The 26,107-nt window shown below is 36.8% G+C and overlaps 1 protein-coding gene across 5 annotated transcripts in view; it reads left to right on the top strand.

The window, feature by feature from the left end:
• The window catches only part of Pde4dip (phosphodiesterase 4D interacting protein), a 217,112-nt gene that overhangs the window by 132,878 nt on the left and 58,127 nt on the right, over positions 1-26,107 (top strand). For 2 of the 5 annotated variants that reach the window (XM_071618120.1, XM_071618118.1), the window contains exons 1-12: positions 7,491-9,026; positions 16,199-16,333; positions 17,065-17,184; positions 17,415-17,507; positions 17,637-17,849; positions 19,081-19,239; positions 20,448-20,561; positions 20,752-20,889; positions 21,996-22,175; positions 23,078-23,272; positions 25,285-25,452; positions 25,625-25,706. In XM_071618120.1, coding sequence (XP_071474221.1) covers positions 7,905-9,026; positions 16,199-16,333; positions 17,065-17,184; positions 17,415-17,507; positions 17,637-17,849; positions 19,081-19,239; positions 20,448-20,561; positions 20,752-20,889; positions 21,996-22,175; positions 23,078-23,272; positions 25,285-25,452; positions 25,625-25,706 — 2,719 coding nt within the window. In that variant the 5' untranslated portion in view covers positions 7,491-7,904. Of the gene's footprint in view, positions 1-7,490; positions 9,027-16,198; positions 16,334-17,064; positions 17,185-17,414; positions 17,508-17,636; positions 17,850-19,080; positions 19,240-20,447; positions 20,562-20,751; positions 20,890-21,995; positions 22,176-23,077; positions 23,273-25,284; positions 25,453-25,624; positions 25,707-26,107 lie in introns of those variants that run through there. The other 3 variants (XM_071618121.1, XM_071618119.1, XM_027951767.2) reach the window with 2 other exon arrangements.

Genomic DNA, 26,107 nt, shown 5'->3' with positions numbered 1-26,107 from the left:
TTTAAAAACGTTCAAAATTTCTCTCATTTTTGAAACTTTCCTTTTTTTCACTTGTGCTTGGATTTTGAGAGAACTACACATAGTCTTCTATTTCATTTTCTCAGTTACCTAAAAAATTAGCATGTCCCCAAATAAAAATTTCAATATCTACTTTCAAATGGGTTAGTGTAAGCCATTCTTTTACTAGTCTTCTGGACCCTAAACCTTATTTTCACCTTTAATCTTTCTTTTTATCCTGTGTGTGTATATATATATGTATGTATATGTATACACACATATCATCACTGAGTGTTGTGTGTATATGTATACATGTATATATACACACATCATCATCAAATGTTGTCATTCATTCCTTCAAGAAGGTTTTCATATTTAACATTTTCTTTCTGTTTCTACATCTGATCTCATTTCATCATGTTTTAGTCATCTTTTATTTTGTTTTATTGGTTCTTTTAGAATTCACTTTGACCTAATTATAAAGCCTGGAAAATAATTTGTTCTAATTCAGTTCCCAGTACTGCCCCCACCCTGCCCTTCCTCCAACCCCCTGTTCCCTTCCTTCTTTTCTATTGATCTTTCCATTTTTTACTTAGTTTTTTTTTTAAATAAATAGTGTCTTATGGATGTACCTGATGGTGAGATTCACTGTGGTATATTCATATACAAAGGAATGCTAGGTCAGATTTTTTCCACTGTCTTTCCCTATCCCATCCTTTTCTCCTTCCCTTCATTCCCCTTTGTCTACTCTATATTCTTTCTTTTTTTAAAAAAAAATGCCTTCCCTATTTTGGATTAGTTTCCACATATCAGAAAACATTCATTAGTCAGCTGTTCTATCACTGTGATCAAAAGACCTGCCTGTAATCCCAGCGGCTTGGGAGGCTGAGGCAGGAGTATCTCAAAGTTCAAAGCCAGCCTCAGCAATGGCGTTTTGCTTAGCAACTCAGTGAGACCCTATTACTAAGTAAAGTACAAAATAGGGCTGGGTGTGGCTCAGTGGCTGAGTGCCCCTGAGTTCAATTCTAGGAATCCACCCCTCTCCGCAAAAAAAAAAAAAAAAATGTAGAGGAGGGAAAAGTTTATTTGTGACTCACAGTTTCAGAGTTCTCAGTTCATAGGCAACCAGTTCTATTGCTCTGGGCTCAAGGCAGAACAGCAAAGCAGACGGGCATGGTGAAGGAAAGCAGTTCAGGACCTGGCAACAAGGAAGCAAAGAGCTCCATTCACCAGGAACAAAATATAACCCCAAAAGCATGCCCCTGGGGACCTATTTCCTCACCCTACCGACCATACCCACCTACCTACCTACCTACAGTTAGTTCATTCAAATGAATTAATGCACTGATTAGGTTAAGGCTCTCATAACTCAAATCATTCACCTCTAAACTTTCTTGCATTGTCTCACACATGACCTTTTGAGGGACACTTCATATCTAAACCATAACACCCCACAGATGAGTAACTACAATGGCTTTTTGGCACATTTTCCTGTTACCATCATATAATGTCTCCTTGAAACTACAGTCCATCGTATTACCTGGTTAGTCTTCCTAATATAGTTTTTGTCATGCCATTCTCTGCTCCAGACTACGACATTTAAATACAGATTCTTTTGTCTTTGTCAAATACTGTAATCAGATTCCACTTACCAAGGTTCTTGATACTGTAGTATTTGGCTTATAGTTGGCCCTTGATATATATTCTTTTAATGAACAATTGTAGCTTAGGTGCATGTAGCAATAAACCTGGACACTAAAAAATTCTGTTTATCCCAGCTTCCAAGTCTTTTAATGATTTGGGGTGGAGTTGGGGGCGCTGGAGTCCTTTCCTTATCTTCCACTTTTAGTGCCTCTTCTGTCCCCTTCAACTATATCAGATCATCCTAATCTCCACTGTTTTTTTGCACTCTCACTGAATTTAAGTCAATACTGTTTAGTTTACCAATCATACTAATTATAACATGCACTTTTATAACTACATTCAAACTTGCCGAAGACAAAATACATTTGATTTTGCATAAATTCTTGCAGATTGACAGATTTAACACATAGTTAAAAATTTACTTAATAAGCTATGGATATTTAATAACTTAACTTTAAAAACTCTAATGTTTATTATTTTAAGATGGATTTTGCTGAAAACCTTCTTGCTACAATCTGTTGATATCCTGGAAATCTCTTGGTTTTAAACTGTATTACCAAATGCTCTATTAATTGATGCAAAGCATGACTGTATCTGACTTCTTAAAGATTTTCTGCTAGCACAGGAAATCTTGTAGTGTTACCACAAAGCCTAACTGGCTTTACTTTGACATTCTTACATTTCCCTTGTTTGCCTCAGCTTTTATGTTAGAATCACTTTGGCGGGGGCAGTTTTGGTAATTGTTGGTAATTTCCAATGTCATAACTAGGGCAATGAAACCTAATACGCCTGGTTTGGGAAATAGGGATCTTCCATCTTTGGTTCTCTTGGAAACTCCCTCCCAGCCCAGAATCAGGTCTTGGAAACACTTTAATTCTGTTACCACACAGTGAGTACAGAAGTGACTATGGTTTTAAGAGATACTTCTCAGACCCCAAAATCTAGAGATCAAAAGAGATGGTACAGAAGACCCATAGCACAGTAATACTTCAGAATCTTGTTTCAGATGTGGATACAATTCTCTAAATTCAACAAAGATCTTGTCAAGTTTTTAATTTAATAGTTTTTCCCATTTGTCTTCAGCACTTTTGATCTTTTGATTGAGATTTTTCTGAACACAGCTTAGGATAGTTCTAGGTCAGTGGTTTTCAAAGTGTGATTTCCAGACAGCAGCATCAGCAAGATCTGGGAATTTGTCAAGAATGCAAATACTTGGGTCCCACCCCAGACTTATTTACTGAATCAGAAGCTCTAGGGGTAGGTTCTAGCAGTCTGTGTTTTAACAAACTCTTCAGTTTATTCTGATGCATGCCAAAGTTTGAAAACTGCTACTTAAAGTCAACATTTTTGTAATGTAGATTAGGAAATTAAAGACCAGATATAAATGACTTCACCTAGTTCACAGAGTTAGTGAAGTGCTTGTGAATATATTTATCAATACATTTTGAGACCTAACTGCTAAAAAATCAGTAATTCATGATATGAAACCTATTCTCAGTAAAATTTTCCTTTATTATGTCTTCAATAAATTTTAGAAATAATCATCCTATATTAAATTATCACGAAAGTCCTGTCACCATTCCTTGATTTGATGATAAATATATGATGTGCAAATGTGTATAAAATTGTATTTTTCAAAGTTCATATGCATAGGAACTACTGAGTTTTTACTTTGCAGTTTGGCCTCTTAACAGATTTTCTTCTGGGCTATATATTACCTTTCCTTTTTTTTTTGGTACCGGGAATTGAACTCTGAGCCACATCCTCAGCGCTATTTTGTATTTTAGTTAGAGACAGGGTCGCACTGAGTTTCTTAGCACCTCCCTTTTGCTGAGGCTGGCTTTGAACTCGAAATCCTCCTGCCTCAGCCTCCCGAGCCGCAGGGATTACAGGCGTGCAACACTGCACTCAGTTATCTTTCCAATTTTCAGATTGATTCTTTTATTGAAGTGGTGGTAACATTCTTCTAAAGAAACCCCTCAGATTAAAAGTATTTGGATAATACATATTTTAAATTTATTTATTACTTTTTAATCCTTTTAATCAAAATATACCAAAATATATAAAATCTACAAATCTAAGTTCTTAGTTCAATAAGCTTTGATAATTGTACATCCCCATATAACTATCATAAAAAATGAGATGAAGAAAATCTTCTTCACCCCAGAAAATTCCTTTGTGCCCCTCTGCAAATCAATTAATTTCTTACCTGGAAGCTATTTCCTGACTTTCCTCCCTATAGATGTGTGTGTGTGTGTGTGTGTGTTTTAATATATATATATATATATATTTAGCTGTAGTTGGACACAATACCTTTATTTTATTTATTTATTTTTATGTGGTGCTGAAGATCGAACCTTGCACCTCACATGTGCTAGGCAAGCGTTCTATTGCTGAGCCACAACCCCAGCCCCTATTGCTGTGTTTTTCCTGTTTTTAAATGTTGAATAAATGGAATCATACTTGATATACTCATTTGTTTATGTCTTATTTCACTTACCATGTTTTTGAGATTCATTCATGTTGCGTGAATCAGAGTTCACTCTTTTTAATTTCTGGTTAGTATGGCATTGTATGAATATACCAGATGTGTTTATCCTAACTTTTTCTTAGTACAAATATTTCTTTCTTATCCCAAAAGCAACATGTACTTATTGTGAAAAATTATAGAATATGAATATTAAAAAAATCACAATTCCACTCTATAAATAATCACTAACTTAGAACCTTTGTTTATATAAGTTGTCCATATAATACATGTGTATTACACATATTATAAAAATTATTATTTTAGGTTCAAGTTTTATCACTTTGAACCTAATGTTAGTGTGTTAAATTGGCATCATCCTTAGAATTTTAACTTTAGAATCTTTTCTAAATTTAAAAGAAAGCATAAGACCTGAATAACTATTTATTGCCCCAAATGCAAATGATACACAGTATACACAATCAAAAGAAAATGTTTAATTCCTATCCTCCAATTTTGCTTGCCTCCCCAGTGTTAACCACAAAATCTTAACCACAATCATATCGATAATGTCTACGAAGTGCTGAATTTATTATCACAATTTTTCTTCTAAATTTTATTCTTAAATTTTTATTTTCAAATTTGTTATCTATACACCAATGACTTTAGTTTTGATTATATTATAACACCAATGAACATGTAAGGACTAATTCTAATATAATAGCTTATTAGCCACCTTAAGATAACAGTTTTAAAGTAATTTCTCTAGGTGTATAAAGTACTACCTTCAAATTTTCTGATTGTTGAGTAGGAATATTAATATGCCTGTTGTTGGAAGCCTAGATATATGTTTTCTCAATATATTGATTTTTTACTTATCACAAATATACCCTTCAATAGTAAATTGGCTTTTCATTATAAACGAAGTTATTTACATATTGTCATTAAAGTTTGGATATCAGTCAGATGCAAAGTCCTATTAAGGAACAGAAAATAATATAGAGTATTATTTAGGGTTTGCTTTCTAAGGGTACTTTGTTTCATTGGAGACCTTGATTAATGTCTTAATTTGCAATTTTATGGACTTTCAAGTCCTTGGTGCTATTTGGAACAAGACTGGGTATAGATAGAAGGGGCATGTCCTGGCAAGCAGTCTGTCCATTAATCAGGACAGTCCAGAAACTCCTTGCCTTTCTATTGATCAGTATAAATTCCAAAGATTGTTGCTTTATTTCTTATGATTTTAAAGCTCACATACCTAGAGGCAGGCAAAAAATGCAGGTAGAGCTTTACTCTGAACTGTTTTACAGTTTTGGTTTTGAGGTGAGAATATGCAGTGTGTTAGCTTTCCATCCTTGGGACAAGACACCTGAGAAAGATAACTTAAGAGGAGGAAAGATATATTTTGGCTCACATATTAGTTCATGGTTGGCTGGTTTTATTGCTCTGGGTCTGAAGGTGAAGGAAAGCTGCTGACCTCATGGCAGCCAGGAAGCATAAAGAGTGAGGAAGGGGTCACTGGGGGCAAGAAATACATTTCCAGGACATACCCCTAGTGACCTGCTTCTTCCAACTAGGCGCCACATCCTACCTGAGAATCTACCATCTGTCAATAATACTATCAGCTACTCAAGCATCAGTGTATTATTCCATTGATGAATTAATCCACTGATAAAGTCAGAGACCTCATGATACAATCATTTTCCAAGACTCAATCCCCCAACACTGTTGTATTGAGGACTGAGTCTTCAATGAGCCTTTGGGGGACATTCCACGTCCAAATCATAACATTTATTACTTAGATGAAATTACATATGCAAAGTAAATGGCTTACTAAGCCCAAAGCTCTAAGGACTGTTCCCTTATGGAGCTACAAGAGCTTTTGTTTTGGTGACTAGAACAATACAATCATGTGTGCAGGGCCCTATGGTTTTAAATTATTTTAAAATATTCCCATTACATTAAAACGACAACACTGGTTATTGTTTAATGACCTAAACACTGTTAAAGCATTTTCCCCAAATCATCCCATTTAATCCTAATTAAGGAGTTTGGGGCTTATTATGAGTTCTTAATAATAGCATTTGGATATCCCCAGGCTCAGATGTATGGGCTTTGTCCTAGAAATAAAGTTCAGAAATGCTTAGACTATTTCTGGCTTTATCTCAGAAGGTAAGCATTACTATAAATGGAAAATGTCCTGCTCTGAAAGACTAGGAGTGATTGCTGAGGTTAGTGTTTCTCCTCTCAGTTATTTTCTCCTCTCAAGCCAGGAAAGGAATTATTATTATTTGATTGGTGATAACTTTCATTCTATTGAGTCCAAGCTCCTTACCTCGTCTTTGTGTGCATTCTACGTTCTATACCCAAGGGTAGAGAGATTTAGAATTGTATATTGTTAAATAAGGAATTGTATATTGTTAAGAAATCATAGAACTGTGTATTGTTAAATACTAAGTAAAGTCATTGAAATTCCAAGCCCTAATTCAACAGGACTGCAGAACACTCTGGACTCTTGCTCAGTCTGTCTGTCTTCCCAGTCACGAAAGAAATGTCCTCTACCTGAGCTGGAAAGTCAATTTGGTGATGATAATGTACATTAGGGTGGCTACATTCATGAAAAAGCCTATTTCCTCATCTATTATCTTAAGAATATTGGTTAACCAGATGGATTCACATGGTATTTGATGGACTCTTTCTAAAATGACTGCTTCGTGCCCTCTCTTTTGATTTTTTTCCCCCTAAATACAGGACAAATCACTGAGCATTGCTAACCCTACCACCTCCTCCCCTTCACCCTCCCCCAGCATCGAAGGGAGAAAGGCTCATCCTCTTTTCTGCATACGCCCAATAGTTGGGGGAAGGGTTGAACTTGGTCTCCTAAAACCCGCTCTACTTGCTCCCTCAGGTTATCAACCTTTCCTCGTCCACCTCTGCAGCCAGGGACCTTCAGACCTAGGCAATAGTCTCGGTAGAGAGAGGAGGTGGTACTTTGACGGAAGGAGTTGGCGCGCAGCGGTGCCTAGTGGCGCTGCCAGGCTGCTCCAGAGTACGTGGCAGAGCCCACAGAGGGGCGGGGAGGAGGTTTGGCCTTCTCCTCCCCTGAAGGAGCCTTGGGGCATCCTGCAAAGTCAGGGCGATCCTTAAGTGGATGGGAGCATCTTTTTGGTGAGATCTGGGCAGATGAAAGTGTATGCAGCAGTCAGCGTCCTCCTCTACGTTCCGTACCCACCGAAAGCCTAGTCAGCGTTTGGCCGCCAGCAACGGTAACCGGATTTGGGGCCAGGGGACGCCCTCCCTAGTCCGCATGCGCAGAGTAGGGAGCCTGCTGGCACGACTACAACTCCCAGAGGAACCTCGCCGAGCCGCAGGCGCCCGGCCGCCGGCGCCATCTTGAAATCTGATGCTCAATCGGCCTGGCTTTGCGTCAGCCCTAGGCGGCTGCTAGAGTCCCGGATCCCAGCCTGCTAACCCGGGAGGACGTGGAGGACGCGGCGGCGGGAGAGACAGCTGTGCGAGACTTGGCAAGGTTGGACTGGGACCCGCGCTGCTGTCAATCAGCATCCCCCTGCGGCGTTTCCACTCCTGCCCGGCTTCCCCAGGGGCGGGGCCGACCACTGTGGTACCCAGAGCGGAGCGCGGTGCTGAGGTTCCCCCCTGCGGGGTGGGGACCTCCACAGAACTGTACCATGCCAGCTAGACACCTCCGAGGCCGGAGACGGAACGCAACCCAGGGATAGTGAGCGATCACTCAGTAGCTGCCACAGGAAAAGCTCGGCACCCGCTAGCAGCGAAGATGAAGGAGGTTTGCAGGATCTGTGCCCGGGAGCTGTGTGGAAACCAGCGGCGCTGGATCTTCCACACGGCGTCCAAGCTTAACCTCCAGGTTCTGCTTTCGCACGTCCTGGGCAAGGATGTCTGTCGCGATGGCAAAGCCGAGTTTGCTTGCAGCAAATGTGCTTTCATGCTTGATCGTATCTATAGATTCGATACCGTTATTGCCCGGATCGAAGCCCTTTCTATTGAGCGCCTGCAGAAGCTGCTGCTGGAGAAGGATCGCCTCAAGTCCTGCATTGCCAGTATGTATCGGAAGAATAATGATGACTCTGGCGCGGACACTAAGGCAGGGAGTGGGACCGTTGACATTTCCGGCTTACCCGATGTGAGATACTCTGCCCTGCTCCAGGAAGACTTTGCCTATTCTGGGTTTGAGTGCTGGGTAGAAAATGAAGATCAGATTCAAGAGTCACACAGTTGTCATGCGTCGGAAGGCCCTGGAAACCGACCCAGGAGATGCCGTGGTTGTGCAGCTTTGCGAGTTGCAGATTCTGACTATGAAGCCATTTGTAAGGTGCCTCGAAAAGTGGCCAGAAGTATTTCTTATGGCCCCTCTAGGTGGTCTACCAGCATTTGTACTGAAGAACCTGCTTTGTCAGAGGTTGGGCCACCCGATTTATCAAGCACAAAGGTGCCCCCAGATGGAGAAAGCATGGAGGAAGGGACACCAGGTTCCTCTGTAGAATCTTTGGATGCTAGTGTCCAGGCTAGTCCTCCACAACAGAAGGATGAGGAAACTGAGAGAAGTGCAAAGGAACTTGTAAAGTGTGACTGTTGTTCAGATGAACAGGCTCCACAGCATATCTATAATCACAAACTGGAGCTAGCTCTTAGCATGATTAAAGGTCTTGATTATAAGCCCATCCAGAGCCCCCGAGGGAGCAAGCTTCCTATTCCACTGAAATCTAGCCCATCTGGAGCCAAGCCTGGCCATATCATGACAGATGGAGTTAGTTCCAGTTTCATTAACAGGTCTTTGAAACCCCTTTACAAGGCACCTGTGAATTATCCCTTGGAGATTTCAGACTTGCAGGAGCTGTGGGATGATCTCTGTGAAGAGTATTTGCCACTCCCTGTCCAGGTATACAAAATGGCTTCAAAAGTGTCTGAGTAGAGCTAGCTGGCTTCAGGCTTTACATGATTTCTGTCTAGTAGGTAGAGATTAAGGATATTCCAGACTTGAGAAAATTAATCATTGAGCCTATTTTGGATACACCTTTTTTTTTTTTTTAAATGTCCCATTTAGTGAATGTGATTTACACTCAGATAATTTGCTTTTCATAGTCCTCTTTGTAATATAACTTGTTGATATCTTCCCATTAATTATAAAGATTGCATATCTGTTGAGACAAAAAGATTTCCTATTTCATTTTTATCCTACAAAAAGAAGACAATGTCATTTCTATCACTAGAACTTTTACCTCCTTTTCTTCTTTTTGTTTATTGATTCATAAATGTTTTCTTCCATTGGCATTCTGTAAGGGAGAACTTTAGTTAGTGCTCCCTGGAGCATTTAGCCTGTCATCCCCAAGATACCTCAAATAATTAGAGCAGAGGGTAAAATTTGGGGGAAACATTAATCCACTAGTAAAGTGTTATAACATTAGGCATGATTATTATTATTATTATTATTGATGGATCATTTGAGGATTAATCACCACATTCATAGAAGAGGCTTGGGAATTCAAATATTGTCAGTGTCTCAATGTGCAAATTGCACCGTTGGCTTTTCTACTGACCTCTACTAGATGATATTTGGTATTAAGAAAGGAGTTAGCCATTATATTATTTTGACTTTCTTAATTACTAAAGAATGGCAGTTGATCTTTGAGCTATTCATGTTTACCCAGTTGATTTCATATCACACTGTAAAATTCAGCTATATACAGGGAACTGACAGATGGTATTTTGTTTCTATAGCAACAGGAAACACTAGATTCAGTTAACTTTGTGAAACATTCTGGCATGTTTCATTTGATAAAAATTTCTTAGTGGTACTAAAGCAAAAGTGGACAATCTAGAAGGCATTTCCAGGAAGCCTGGTACATAACACAATTCCAGAAATTTAGGACTTGATAACATGATACTGTTATTTGTCACATGAAATTTTTGAAAGTTAGTTCAATTGTATATAAAGCTTGTATTACAATAAGAACTCAAGCAGAAATAGGAGTAAAGTTTTCAAAACAAAATTATCAGATAAAACATGGAAATGTTAAGAAAAAGTAAAAAGAAATGTGTTTTCATTTGTATAAAATGCTAAGTACTGTAGGCCTAATGTTTGTGTACTTATTTTCTATTGCTTTTTCTTTCAGTGGAGACTCATGGCTAAATTTGGGCTTAACACTATTTCTGTAAACAGACTTAGATGTTACAAATTAAACTTGGTATTCTCATATTTGGATCTAAAAAAGTAGACTAGGCTTGGTGGATGATGGGAAGTCACTTTCCTTTCTCAAATATGGTCTTTACTGTAGAAAGGTGAAAATTTAGAAAATTAAGGGTAAAGAAAGAGGAAAAATTTTCTCCATGTTTAATTAAAAATACTATTTTTTAGCGCCTGGACTCAGCAAATTTTGGAGTTGGGAAGGATTTTAAAGAACATCTCAGCAGTCTCTCATTTTAGAGTTGGAAAGTTCGTGGTTTAAATAATTTAGCTCATGCAGAGCCAAAGCTTCCTGATCATTTTTAGTCAAGATATTTAAATTCAATACATAAAATCATGTTTCCTGAAGTACATTAACTCAAGTAAGTACTTATTTTAAACCAAGAGCCCTCTGTCTGTAACCTAAGTATCCCAGGAGAATTCTTTAGGGATCCCCTGAAGCAAACTTTCATAGGAATAAGCATATGTAAACTATGGTAACTGTATCTTTAGGTCAGGTGCCTTTACATTTTTTTCTTCCTATGAACTAAAATGAGACCTACCAAAGAAATTTACATCATATTTGTTCATAGAAATAGACAAAAATAGTCTGCCTTTGTCCTACGTAGCTCTGGTTTGCCCTAAAGCAAAACAGCCCTTAAGGAGCTTAGAAGTTTTTAAAATAGTAGGGTGTGACCTTTGTGACCTTTCTGGTTTACAGTCTTTACTGTTTGTAGAATAATAAAACATTGGGGAGGAAGAAAATAACATTCAGCTTCAAGAAACTTGGTGTTTAATTACTATTATTTTCACTAATTAAGAATGTAAAGGAAAATAAATGGGGCTCAAAGTATTTGTAAGTAAGTATGTATTTTATTCTGGACACTTGATCTATCTATCTATCATTTAAGCCTGATAAGATTCTAAGCTCCTTAAGGGCTGTTTTGCTTTAGGGAAAAACCAGAACTAGGTGGGACAAAGGCAGACTGTTTTTGTCTATTTCTATGAACAAATACAATGTAAATTTTCATTGATAGTTCTCAATTTAGTTTGTAGGAAGAAAAAAATTGTTAAGCAAAACATTTTTCTTTAGTTTAATCTGATAGAAGTAGGAAGAAAACCTGTTATTTTAAGCCAGCAAAATTGGTCTGTTAAGGTCATTTTAATTCCTTTGTTTAGTCCTCCACTTACCTCCCGTTATATGCACTATTAAACATCAACATTAGGATTCTCCTGATTGATTTTTTTTCTTTTTCTCTCTCTCCTTTTCTTTCCTTCTTTTTCTGTATTAAAGAAAAACAGCAACAGCATGTTTCTCCTGCTTACCGATTTTCTGATATTATGCAAAATAATTTCTTTGCCTTCTGTGGAATTCATGCCTGAAGACCTAAGGTTCTTCAGATATCTAAAGAAAGGTTTTAAGCCTTATTCTAGCTGGTAATTTTCTCCTTTGTTGTCTGGCTCTGAAGTAGAAAAGCTATCATAGGAGGGGTGTGGTTTCTTAAAAAACAGCATTTCAGAGAACCCTGGCCCTTTTTATGTAAATTCAAAGAGATCTTTGCTTCAAACCTTACAATGCCAAAATCTTCTCCTTTGTGACTATGATAAGTTATCTCACTCAGCTTAGCTCTATTAAATAGATCAGGCCCTTTGAAAAGCATAGACTATTAGATACTGGTCAAAGATTAGGCCTTTAATTTTATGCTAGTTGATGGTTTTTGTCTGTTTCCTATTATGAATGATAGGATAGAAAATTAGTTTGAGATCTATGATTCATTATTTTGAGGACTAGAAAGTGCCAAGAAAATTGCTGTTAACCCAGTAGACTTAAAATGCCTTTTAGCCTAATGGTCTTACATTATGCAACATGAGGCAATCCTTTTTCTGATGCTAGAAAGGATTTGTACTAATTCTGTGTCAAAAGTGACTTAATTTAAGGGACTGGGGTGTGGCTCAGTGGTAGAGCGCTCACCTAGCATCTGCAAGGCACTGGGTTCCATCCTTAATATCACATATCAATCAATCAATCAATAAAATAAAGGTATTGTGTCCAATTACACCTAAAAAAGTGTTTTTAAAAAGTGACTTAATTTAAAATTGCATTTCATTACAACATGATCTTAATAACCGAAAGTCTGGGAGCAACACTAATTCTGACAATTTAAGGATTTCTGATCTCAGACTATAGTATTTGGAGTGATGGGTTTATGCACTTGAATTCATTATGAGTTCTTTACTCAGCAGCACTTACCAAGTACTCTTTTGCCAGATTGTTATCTGAAAGGACATTTTCCTGAGATATAAAAGAAAAAGTTATTATGAACAAAAAGACAATTATCTTCAAGCTTTTAAGTCACTACATTATATTTATAGAATTATAGTTTTCCTGTGAGTATTCATGCCAATGTGAGTTCAAATGAGATCCAGATTCATTATATACTTTCCTATGACAATCTTTGGTTTACAGTTGCTGTTTGTGTGTGTGTGTGTGTGTGTGTGTGTACATATTAATATATATATATGGTCTTCTTTCTAAGAGAGCCACTGAAGGATCAGAACTCCGAACTTGGAACTAGGAAAAAGGCCTGTTTTTGTTTGTCCTAATATTTTTTCATTTATTAAATAAAAATTTTTGATTGCTTATATATTCCCAGCATTAATATCAAATATCTACATTTTTCTAGGAGTCATATCCTACTTCTTTTCACAAATCCTGTTAACTGTACTTTCAAAATTGTCCAAACCCACTCATTTACCCCCCATCCCACCTGAATCAAGGCCACTATAATCCTAGCCACTATTGTATTTCATCTCCTGTAGTACACTAGTCTCCTGTCTTTTCTCTCCACTTCTGCTGGTGCTCCCCAACAGTCCATCACCACAGAGCAGCTAGAGTGGTCTTTTGAAAACTTAAATATGATTCCTTTCTGTTAAAAATACTGTATTGCATTTCTTTTCAATTGGTGTGAAATCCAGCTTTATTAGCTCTGCTGTTCTAGGAGAACTGTCTGATTGGGCCCCTGCCTACCTTTTCAGTTGATTGTGTTACTCTGCCCTTTGCCCATTATGCTCCAGTCCTGAGCTATCCAGTAAGCTAGCCACTGGCCTTGAGTAGCTGCTGAGCACTTGAAACTTGTCTATTCTGACTGAGATGTGCTGTAGTGTAAAATCTACTTCCAACTTCAAATACTTAATAAGAATAAAATCATGTAAAGCTTCTCAGTAATTTTTATACTGATTACATGTTTATATTAATATTTTGGCCGTATTTGCTTAAATATCAAAATAAACTTCACTTATTCAGTGAAGTCACTAGAAAGTTAAAAATTACATACCTGGCTCATGTTATATTTCTGTTGGAAAGTAACCCTTTAGCCACATAGGCCTTTCTCTTTCCTAGGCTTCTATTTCACTGGCTCTTTTCTCTGCTTGGATTGATCTTCTGCTGATATTTGAAGGACTGGCTCTTTTTCATTTAGATTTCCATTTAAGTGCTGCTTCATTAAATGCCTTCTTCTGAACAGTAGAGTAACTTAACCACCAACTCTCTACCATGCTTTCCAATTTTACTGCAAAGAGCTTGTCACTAGCTGATATTTTGTATTTGTTTGTTTATTATGCTACTCCAGCCCTGCAAAATATATTTGAATGAGGCAGTGACTTTGTCCTATAGTACTTGATCTCTAGGACCTGTGCCTTCCATTAGGTACTCAACATGTATGTGTTGCAAGAGAGAATACATTAAATTAATGGATCCTTTACTGGTAACTGATATTTGGTAGGCATAAGAAAATACAGTGAGTGGGTCAGTTTCTCATTTTTGTCTAAATAAGCATTGAGATCTAGCTTCTAAAAAATGATGTCATAAGTTTAGATTCTTTTTGTGAAATGCCCCCACTAACTTGTTAAAACCTATGTGATTATTTTTAGTTCCCATCATCTATTTATAATTAAAAATATTTCTTGATATCTCTTTGGTATTCGTGTCTTTTAGAATTTTGAAATTTTGACTTCCTAAATAATGAAATGGAGGGGGGTTAATGTACTTTACTAGCTGTTCAGAAATAGCTCTAGACTTTTAAATAGGATAACATGTTTGCTCAGGATAGGCCCTGGTTTTATCTGTTATGCTGATATAATTATTAATTGTATCCTTTCTAAAGGGTGAAATTACATGAGCACTAAAAAGGTAAGGGAAGTCACAATTTGTATCCATTAGCTCCACACTTCCCTCACTTTCCTGTTTCTGTTGCTCTGAGATGCCCTGTGAAGATTCTACCCCTCCTTAGATCCAGGATTTTTTTTTTTGGGGGGGGGGGGGGTGCTGGGGATGGGACACAGGGTTTCACATGTGCTAAGTGAGCACTCTGCCACTGGTCTACAACCCCAGTCCCTATGCAGGGTAAAATTTTGTCTGCTTGAAGAGCCTTTCCTACATTTCCCATTGAAATGAATGTATTTCTCTGTATTTATGATAGGAAATACCTCTTCAGTAAACCTAGTAGACTGTTTAGTTAAAACTATGCATTAGATTATATTCCCCACAATTCCTCACAGGGTACTGTGCAGGTTATAGTACTTGACTGAAATTAGAGAAAGAGATAAATGGCATGGAAGGGATAGAAAAGATCTTCATACTTCTAAACAGGAAGGGATATGAGGCAAGCTCTACTGCCTGGAAGGTGCTAATCAAGTGCAAAGGAAAGAAAAAAATGAATAGCAGTTGCTTGTTTTTTGTCTTCCTTGTGAATTTATATTCCTAACTGGAGTGACAGTTATGTGAGGGGAAATGTTATTTAATGCCACAGTGTGTCCTTAAATTTTATTTTAACATCTTTAAGTCATGATGATTATAAGGCACAGTTTAATTAGTTTATCTTAGACTGATCAGTCATCCCATATGAACATTATGCATTTTTTTCCTCCTGAATATTTTTAGTGAATTGATATCCTCATAAGTCATACTTCCTTCCTATACTACTGTAGATTATTTATCCAGGATGTACTGTATACCTGACTTTAATTAGGCATATACATATATATATATATATATAAATACACACATATATATATTTACGTACGTAAATATATATAATTATTTTTTAATGTACCTGTAATTTCTTCCTTTTTATTTTGAAAAAAATTCAAATTTATGGAGACATTGTAAGAAAAGAACAAAGAACTCCCATTTACTCCTTACTTGGATTTACCACTTGCTGATATTTTGCCACATTTGTTTTATCCCTATCCTTGTATAGGCTCATTATTTTTAAAAAATTCCTGAACTGTGTGAGGATTGGTTGTAGATATTATGTCACTTAACCTTAAATACTTCTGCATGTATTTCCTAAGAACAAGGAGATCTTTTACAACTGTAGTGCAGTTAACAAATTTAGAAAGTTTAGGTTTAAAAGAGTATTTTCTAATATCTAGTTCATATTCAAATGTGCCAGTTTTTCCAATAATGTAAACAGGCCTGTTGTAAGAAAGGTAATTATAATAAAACTTCTCTTCTTAGGAATGGCATACGATTCATCCATATAGCTTTTCAATTCCCTGATTAAAAATAGAATAAAGCAAACATTTGGTCATCTTAAGTATTTCCTTTTTAAAATCCCCCTTCTCTTTAAACTGAATTATTTGCCTCACCTCACCTAGTTATGTAGTCTGTGTGAGTGGGTGGGAAGGCTGGAGAGCATAGAAAGGATGGAGGTGAATCACTGCTCTTAGCAAGGACCAGGATTGTCTTCAGGAAGTTTTACTGGTACTTCATGTAACAACTCTGGTGTTCCCAATCTGTGGAAAAACATGCCACAGATATTTGAACATAAAAGTAAAATTTATTATTGGCTGCATTTAACTCATCTTGTCTTGCTGCTTCATCCTAGTCGCTGCCTGAAGATTTGGTACTCAAACAACAAAAGAGGAACTCAGATGAGACCACTGTAACTCAGCAGTCTATATCTGATTCCCACGTGGCAGAACTTCAGGAAAAACTCCAGCAAACAGAGGCCACCAACAAGGTATGATTAGTCCTGTGCTCCTGGAGAGCACAGGATTTTCCTGAGGATGTGATTGGCTGTAGTCCAAGTCTTTTGACCCGAGTAGGACTTGAGAGGTGAATTCTGTGGTCTTCTGATGCTCTAGGGAACTTTCACTTATAAGTTTAGTCCTTTCCTTTATTTCTCATCAAGATTTTAGCGAGGTCTGCCCAGATTCCAATATCTGGTATCGTTTAGGAATGTAATTAAAACTTGCACACAACCTTTAACAGTGTAAGGTATCACTTTTTGATCTTTGTGCTTTTGATCTTAGCTTAACTTCACTTCTTTATAGCTCATGGATTTTCATGTCTGTTAGAAAAACAATGCCACAATCTAGGATGCTGAGTTTCTTGCCTGCTGAGTCCTTGTAGTATCCCGTCCTATATAAGATAGCAGAAGCTCCTTGGTCTTAGGTGAGGAATCCACAGTGACTCATGTGGACAAGTGCCTACTATAGCTACCATTATAGAGAAAGCATGGTGCATGAGAATTGAGGCAACTGAGTATTGAAGGAAGTATTTCACATTTATTTCTATTTCCTTGTGTTGATTGGCTTTAAACTTTATGGTTACTGTATGTGAGAAAAATAAGAAAGTACTATTCTGTAAAAAATTCTTCAGAACCTGGTTTTGAGGAAGTACTTTGGTTGCGTTAAAGTTTAAAGATATCCTTGACCTAACAAACTAGCAAACTATTTTTTTTTAATTCAGACTCTTCAAGAGAAACTAAATGAAATGAGCTCTGAACTAAAGTCTGCTCAGGAGTTATCTCAGAAGCAAGATGGTACAATTCAAAGCCTCAAGGAAACTCTGAAAAGCAGGGAAAATGAGGTAAAATATTTAGCAATCAAGAACCTGTGAGAAACCAATTTGTCCCATCAAAGTAGACAGTATTCTATATTTTGTAGAAGTATGTATTATCAGACTAACAAATCTTAACCTGGAAAAATTGTATCTTAACCTAAATTGGTGTTTTGTAAGAATCCTGTTACTATACAGGCAAGATAATTGAATTTATATTTAGTTTGTTAACATGTTTGGCACTTCTCTCTCATTTTCAGACTGAGGAGTTATACCAGGTGATTGAAGGTCAAAATGACACAATGGCAAAGCTTCGAGAAATGCTGCACCAAAGCCAGCTTGGACAGCTTCAGGTATGTGAACGTCATAGGGAGAGACTTCAGTTGGGCATGTGCCATTTGGTTTTATGTTTTGTCTTTACAGTCTTCTCAGGTGTTCAATGCTTGCCCTCCTCGTGAGGATAATTTCTTCTCTTTCTTCAGAGCTCTGAGGGTACTTCCCCAGCTCAGCAACAGGTGGCTCTGCTTGATCTTCAGAGTGCTTTATTCTGCAGCCAGCTTGAAATACAGAAGCTTCAGAGGGTGGTACGACAGAAGGAACGCCAACTTGCTGATGCCAAGCGATGTGTGCAATTTGCGGAAGCTGCAGCAAACAAGAGTGAACAGCAGAAAGAAGCTTCTTGGAAACATAACCAGGTAAATCATTAACCACTTTGTAGCCCCAAATGCTGACTTTGCCCTGATAGTAACTTTTTAGCAGGACTGTGTATGTTGAACCTTAACCTTTGAGTCATTTTTTTAGTCTGAGTAATTCAGTTTAACATTTGTTGCCCATGTGTCATGTGCCAGATATTGAACTACATTGTGGAAGTATAATGGTGAATACCACAGGCTCCTTCCTCTTAACTTACTTATAATTTAGTGTGAGAAAAGCACCTGAACAGAATATCAGTGTGGTTAATACTGCAGAGGAGCCATGTATGGATTTTTATAAGAATATGTAGGAGGGGCTGAAGAGGGAGTCAGGGAAAGCTTGATGAAATATGAGGTGTTCTGGAAGCAGGGGGAGGTGTGAAAGTGAGCCAAACAGAAAAGTGGGGAAGAATGTCCAAGGTCTAAGGAATGGAAAGTACAATTAATCGTGTAATTTGAAAAATGTCTAATACATAACTCTTAAATGAATTTCTTTTTCTTCTTGGTTGAGAGTATATTCTTTCTCACTCTCTCGGTCTGTCTTGTTTGAAGATCTTAAGATCTTTTTTGTGCTAGCTTCTCTTAGACTCCCTGACACTCAGATTTAAAAGTACAGTTTTTGAAGCATCTTCCTGGTTTCGTACTTTGGATGATAAATATGAGACCTGAATTTCCTTTAGAAGTATTAAAATTCAGTTGTCTTGATAGTTTGGGGGTAGTGATAGAAGGATAGGGATGGAAATAATTCTCAACTTTTTATTATGCACACAAAGGAAACATATCCTAAGTTTTGTTTAATTTTTATATAGAGCTCCCTTTCTTTTTTTACAGTACGTTGCATACATACCTATTATTTATAAATATCTGCACACATATTTATATAAATGTGTAGACCATAAACATGCAAAGTATTCACTTATAACTCATGGGTGTGTGAAAAAAAGAACATTCACTTATTACTTATAATTCTGTATTATTTACATCCCTTCTGATGGGAATTTATACATGAAATATTTAAAGTTAGTATTGAACTCTAATATCAAGTTTATTTCCTACTACCCCCACAGTTTTTTCACAATTTTTCATATCCTATTTGATCCAAATTTCTATAGCAATATTAATAATAGCACTTTCTGCTATTGTGTATTTCATTATATATCTTGAAAATTTTAATGTATCTAATGACTATGTAAAAACTTTAGATTGCTTTAAGAAGGGAATATATTTAATTCAGGAATTGCGGAAAGCTTTGCAGCAGCTACAAGGAGAATTGCAGAATAAGAGCCAACAGCTTCGTACCCTGGAGGCTGAAAAATACAATGAGATTCGAACCCAGGAACAAAACATTCAACACCTAAACCATAGTCTAAGTCACAAGGAGCAGCTGCTTCAGGTGAGTGTTTATGACTTCAATGAAACTGTACTCATAGAGCTCTGAAATTCTTGTTCCTGTAATATGAAGGTATTAATCATCTGTGTTGAGATCCTGCTGTAAGTAGAATATTAAGTTGTGGGAATCAGGAAGATTTAAAATAAGTAGAAAATACAATCTAAATCAAGATGCTAATCATCAAGTAAGAAACATCTGCATAGACCTGAAAGACTTAACCAGTATTCAGCAAATGGTAAGCACCTCTGCGAGTTAGACACTATGCCAGGGGTTGGGAAAACAAAGAGATTTGGCTACTCTCTCAATCTAATAGGAGAAGACATCTGTACATAAATTTCCTGAAAGTTAAATGACAGAATGAAAGTTTTAAAGAAAAATGTGATATTAAGAAGAGTGATCAGACCGGGCGCAATAGCACACACCTGTAATCCTAGTGGCTCAGGAGGCTAAGACAGGAGGATTGCGAATTCAAAGTGGTGCTAAGCAACTCAGTGAGACCCTATCTCTAAACAAAATACAAAATAGAGTTGGGGGTGTGGCTCAGTGGTTAAGTGCCCCTGAATTCAATCCCCATTACCACAAAAAAAAAAAAAAAAAAGAGAGAGAGAGAGAAAAAGGAGAGTGATCAGTTTTGCCATCTACTCTAAGCTTCACTCACATTGAATCGCTTATATTTCACTGAGTATCTGATTTTTTTCATTGTATGCATATATTGTGTATAAAAGTGTTTTTTTTTTTTTTTTCTTATGAATGTACCCCTAGAACCTCTTCATTTAAGAAATCCTAGTCTTTTGTGGTGCTGGGGATTGAATCCAGGGCCTTGTGCATGCAGGGCAAGCACTCTATCAACTGAGCTATATTCCCAGCCCAGAAATCCTAGTCTTTTATCAGTGCAAATCGTTCCTCCTTTGTTAGATCTTTATTGTACTATTAGGCAGAGAGTCAAGCAATATACCCTGTGTTCCCCTACTAGTTAGCTGTCAAGCATGCTAGTATGTTTATATGTTGAAGATTGGTTATCAGTTCTATGTATTATATATGTTGTATGTTGCAGAATAGTTAACAATTTACATGAATGCTATCTCTGCTAAATTTTTCCCCCTGCGAAGAATAATCATGTTTTTTATCTTAAATGACAGATTACTTAGCAAAATATAGGAATACAGTTAGTAATAGATAAGTGAATAAAGGAATATCTTTTGTCTCATTAGGAATTTCAGGAGCTCCTACAGTATCGAGATAATTCAGAAAAAACCCCTGAAGCAAATGAAATGTTGCTTGAGAAACTTCGGCAACGAATACATGATAGAGCTATTGCTCTAGAGGTACGTGTTGTGGTTTTGCTTATTGGGCTATAGGTTATTCTATGTACATGAGTATCAAGAAATTTATGTCTACTTAATTTTCTCCTTTGGGGTTTTGGTTTTCCATTCTCTCATATTTTGAAGCTCATTGAGTAAATGGTAATCAAGATAATGAACCTTGTAGAATTAGGAGCTTTACTTTTTGTTACAGCGGGCTATAGATGAAAAGTTCTCTGCTCTAGAAGAAAAAGACAAAGAACTGCGCCAGCTTCATCTTGCTGTGAGAGAGCGAGATCATGACATAGAGAGACTGTGCAGTGTCCTCTCTTCTAATGAAGCTACCATGCATGTAAGAGCAAAATCTGTCTTGACTTGGTATTCCTCTCCCACTTGCATTCTAAGCCTGAAGCATCAGCATCCTCCATCATTTTCTGAAAACCAGAGTATTTGCTTTATAAAGTATATGGATATGTGTGTGTGTGTGTATACACACACGTATATTATTTTTATTTATACACACACATATATATATATAAACAAAAGTAGCACTTACTAGTTCCATCATTATAGACTAGAAAGTGAGAAATTAGGGCTGGGGTTGTAGCTCAGTGATAGAATACTTGCCTAGTACACATGAGGAACAGAATTCTATGCTCAGCATCACATAAAATAGACATTATTATTGCTGTATGTATATAGGTGACTGTATGACCAATGTGATTCTGCAACCTGTACAATCAGAAAAATGAGAAATTATACCCCATTTGATTCAAATGTATGAATTGTCAAGATCATCGTACTGTCATGTGTAGCTAATAAAAAAAAAAATAAATAAAGGTATTGTGTCTAACTTAAAAATTAGAAAAAAAACTGTGAGAAATTACAGCACTTCTGTTTTTGTAGAGGAAGTCAGTGAATACTGGTTTCTATTTACATGGTTCTAATTTATTTTTCATCTTTGGAAATGGGATTTGGATATAGATACATACACATCCTTCCCCACACATATACATTTTTACATAAGCATTTCCAGGGTATAACTGTTGTTCATCTCATTAATATTACATACACGTCCCTGTATTCCCACAATTAGAACACTTGTTTATTTTACTAACATTTACCATGAGCTTTTTATTTACATACTTATTTTAAAGCTTATATAACTAACCATCTGTCACTTTTTAAAGGAGTCATTTACTTTCTCTTCAGAGAAATTACTTCCTCTATAATGTTTCCATTTTATCATGGGCCTAGTATTTCTCTCTCCACAAACTAGTTAAGAATTTCTAAAAACAAAAAATAAATTAGTATGACATTGTTAGATTAGTTACTTAGTTTTCTCCTCTTGCAAAAAAGTTAATAGGTGCTAATTTAAAGGTGGATCTAATTTCTCATTTATCACGAGAAGTATAGAATAGCTCTTTTAACTTATGATTGCTCTCTTTGTGACTATAGAGCATGGAGAGTCTCCTGAGGGCCAAAGGCCTAGAAGTTGAACAGTTAACTGCTACCTGTCACAACCTCCAGTGGCTACAAGAAGAAATGGAAACCAAATTTAGCCATTGGCAGAAGGAACAAGAGAGTATCGTTCAGCAGTTACAGACATCTCTTCATGACAGGAACAAAGAAGTGGAGGCAAGACCTCAGTTAGCTTAAAAGCAGTTGGCTTAGTGGTTACTTGATTTCATTCTTGACTTAGGACTCTAGAAGTCTGGGAAGCAAGTTATCCAAGTCTTTAATTTCATTTTCTGGGCAAGTAATTGGCTTTCCCTAAGACTTGTTCCCCATATCTGTAAACTTAAGATGATGTTTATCTTTCTCAAAGAAGTTATGTGAGAATTAATGTGATCGAAAATATGCATCTATAATATGATAACTAACCTTTATTAGTTATGGTGCTCATGTCAGGTCAGGTACTATTTTAGGAGCTTAATGGGCAATAACTTATTGAATCCTCACAAATATATGAGGGACATAATATTATCCCTTTTTTACAGACAAGGAAAAGACTTCTGAAGTTAACTTATCCAGGTACCAGCTAGTTAAGTGTCAGAGCCAGTATTCAACCCAGGCAGTATGGCTTCACAGTTTTAACCACCAATATAGAGATAGGAATTGCATCAGCCTGCTTATTAAAACAGTTTTTGTCATTCCTTTTTAACTTTCTGTTTGATGCTCCCCTAAAAGTTTTTGCTGGGGAGAAAATAAATGAAACACTTGGGCTGAGTGTCCATTTGTTCTCATCTAACATTAATTATTATGTTCCCTGAGCAAATAAGAGAAGAATTTATTTCAGAGAACAATATGTAAGTTGGCACTCTATATATTTTATATTGTTAGTGTTTGTTCACTGAGCATGTCTAGCCTTCTGAGTCATAGGCCTTTCCTAAATGCGGGGAAACAAAAGTGGATAAAACATGATGTTTATTCTCAAGAACCTCAAAGCTCTTTCTTCCATGACACTTCTTATAAGCATTTCAATATGTGTTAGAAAGAACTTTTTTTTCCAAAATCTTACACCATTCCTTCTGCATCAGGATCTTAGTGCAACATTGCTCTGCAAACTGGGACCGGGACAGAGTGAAATAGCTGAGGAGCTCTGCCAGCGTTTACAGCGAAAAGAAAGGATGCTGCAGGACCTCCTAAGTGATCGGAACAAACAAGCTTTGGAACATGAAATGGAGGTTCAGGTTCTGCTTCAGTCTGTGAGCACCAGGGAGCAGGAGAGCCAGGTAAGGACTAGTGCAGAGACCAGAAAAATATCATTTGTAACATGTGTATATCATTTTACATGATATACGGAGAAACTCCATAGTTTCTCTCCTGCTGTTTATTAAATAGATTTCAGTTTTACATCAGTCATCCAAGTGTTAAATGTGTTTTAAACACCACATTTGGAATTGTGCCAAAAACACGTGTTCATTAACTGCATTGTCTACACTGATTTTTTCTTAATGCTTTGATCATTATAAGAGAACAAGGTATGGAGTTTTGGAGTGTTTTGATTTAATTCTAAACTATCAAGACTTGAGTGACATTTTATATTTTCATTCGAGGTATGGAAAAACTTACAATCAAATGTATTTTCTTTCGCTGGGCACAGTGGTGCACACCTATAATCCCAGTGGCTCGAGAGGCTGAAGCAGGAGGATCTCAAGTTCAAAGCCAGCCTCAGCAAAAGTGAGGTGCTAAGCAACGCAGTGAGACCTTGTCTCTAAATAAAATACAAAATAGGGCTGGGGATGTGGCTTAGTGATCGAGTGCCTCTGAGTGCAATCCCTGGTACTCACCCCCGAAAAAGTATTTCTCTCCTATCTCAGGAGGAAAAAAAAATGATTGGTTTTGAAAGGACATGAAGAGAATACATTCCCATACTCAATATTGAGTGTTAATCTCAAAATAATGGTATACAACTATTTCAGAAATAATTTTTTATTTTTCCCTTCATTTTTATCTTTTTCCTTAAGGGCAAAGACTACTAGTTGACTTATGCTGCATATTAAGGACCAGTAGCTCAAAATCAGTTTTTGGAGGAAGCTGCATTCTTACTTGCCTATGTTATGTTACCACAATATTTTCTGATGCTTTCTTGTATCATGGGATAGTGATATTCCACTCTTCTAATTCTCTGGCCTACTGAAGTAAATACACATTTTGTTAGAAACATCCTGCCACATACTTCAATGATCACTTCTAGAAGAGACCTAACAAAATTATTGTGAATCATTTAAGTCTTTGACAAGAGGCTACTAAGTCTTTGAAGTTTCTTTTTAACCTCTGTTATTTGAAAGAATTAGTCTTATTATACATCTTTTTACTACACAGCAGATAATAAAATAATGGAACCTTGGAGCTAATGGAAATGACTGAAGATTTTAAATTCAGCAACAGTATTAGTTATACTCTTCTGCATTCTCAAGTTTTACAGGCAGAAGAATCACCTAAATGGCTTTTTAAAAAAAATACTTTTTTAGTTTAGATGGATACAATGTCTTAGGAAACAGTTATTTCCTATGTGTGGATCCCTAATGAGGACATTAAAGATCTACTCTCTCAGCAAATAGAGGTAAACAATATAACATTATTACCAATAGTCGCTGTGTTGTACATTAGATCCCCAGAACTTACTCATAACTGAATATTTGTGCCTTGTGACTCACAAGATTGTTGTTTTAGACAGGATACTCAGGGAAGGCCAATCTGATAAGGTGACATTTGGCAAAGACCTGAAGGGAGCAAACCATCCAGATATATAGGTGAAGAGTAATCCAGGGCAAAGAAACAAGTAAGAGTAAAGACAGTCATCTGTTACACCAATTCAAACCAGAACCTTAACACCTTAAACCAATAGAGTTCTAGCAGAATCTACTTCAGTTTCTCTTATCTGTAATAAATGTGTTATGTTTTTTTTTTTCAACATTTTGCCTATGAGCAACTTTTTTTTCTACTCACTTGACTGTTTTTCTTTATAAACTGATAGCAAGGAAACTATTTCTTAGGGTCCCAGTAGCTTTTTATTTTTTTTTAGTTGTTGATGGACCTTTACTTTATTTATATGTGGTGCTGAGAATTGAACCCAGTGCCTCACACATGCTAGGCAAGTGCTCTACCACTGAGCCACAAACCCAGCCCCCGCAATAGCTTTTTCTAAATGGTTGGTCTTTAAGCAATTACACTTGAAAACAAATTGTGTTTATTTTACTGCAATATCTTTCTAATGTTATTTGTGACTTCTTCTCACTAGGCTGCTGCAGAGAAGATGGTGCAAGCCCTAATGGAAAGAAATTTAGAATTACAGGCTGTGCGCCAGCATTTAGGAGGGAAAGACTTAATGATGGCTCAAACACTCGTCTCTAACCAACAAGCTAAAGCTACTTCCATGAGCCCCAATCTGGGAGAGCAAACTGATCAAGTAAGAACTGTAGACTTATGTAGACTTCATGTCAGCAGCATTTCTTGCTTACATTTCAGGCATATAAGTTTAATAACTTTTAATATGAAACTGTGTGAGAATATTGCAAGTCCTGCCATTGTGATCATAGTTCCTGTGTCTTCCTAAATTCCCCAACTCTTCCAATTTTTAGGCATCAATGCAAATACCCTCCAGAAATGATAGCACTTCCTTGCCTGCTAAAGAGGATGCTAGCATTCCCAGGTCCACATTAGGTAAGTATCAAATTTTGTTTCATGAAAAGATCTTTTGTTTTCCTTCCTGTATCTCTATATTAATAGGTTTGGCCACAACTCTTTCTTTTAACAGAAAAAAATGTTTGGATTCCTCTGAAAGGCTGGAGACATGTCAGTTCTCAGAAGAAATGCCCATAATTTATGTTGATAAGAGTTCACAGTTGGGGCTGGGGTTGTGGCTCAGTGGTAGAGTGCTTGCCCAGCACAGGCGAGGCCCTGGGTTTGATCCTCAGCACCACATAAAAATACATTAATTAATTAAAGATATTGTATCCAACTACAACTACAATATTGTATCCAACTACAATAAATATTAAAAAAAAAAAAAAGAGTTCACAGTTTACTCCAGGGAAACTGAATCCTAATTCTCCTTTTGAGAG

The sequence above is a fragment of the Marmota flaviventris genome, chromosome 10 (genome assembly GCF_047511675.1).
Source record: "Marmota flaviventris isolate mMarFla1 chromosome 10, mMarFla1.hap1, whole genome shotgun sequence".
Lineage (NCBI taxonomy): Eukaryota > Metazoa > Chordata > Mammalia > Rodentia > Sciuridae > Marmota > Marmota flaviventris.
The sequence above is the reverse complement of the archived record's forward strand: the minus strand, read 5'-3'. Positions and strand labels throughout refer to the sequence as shown.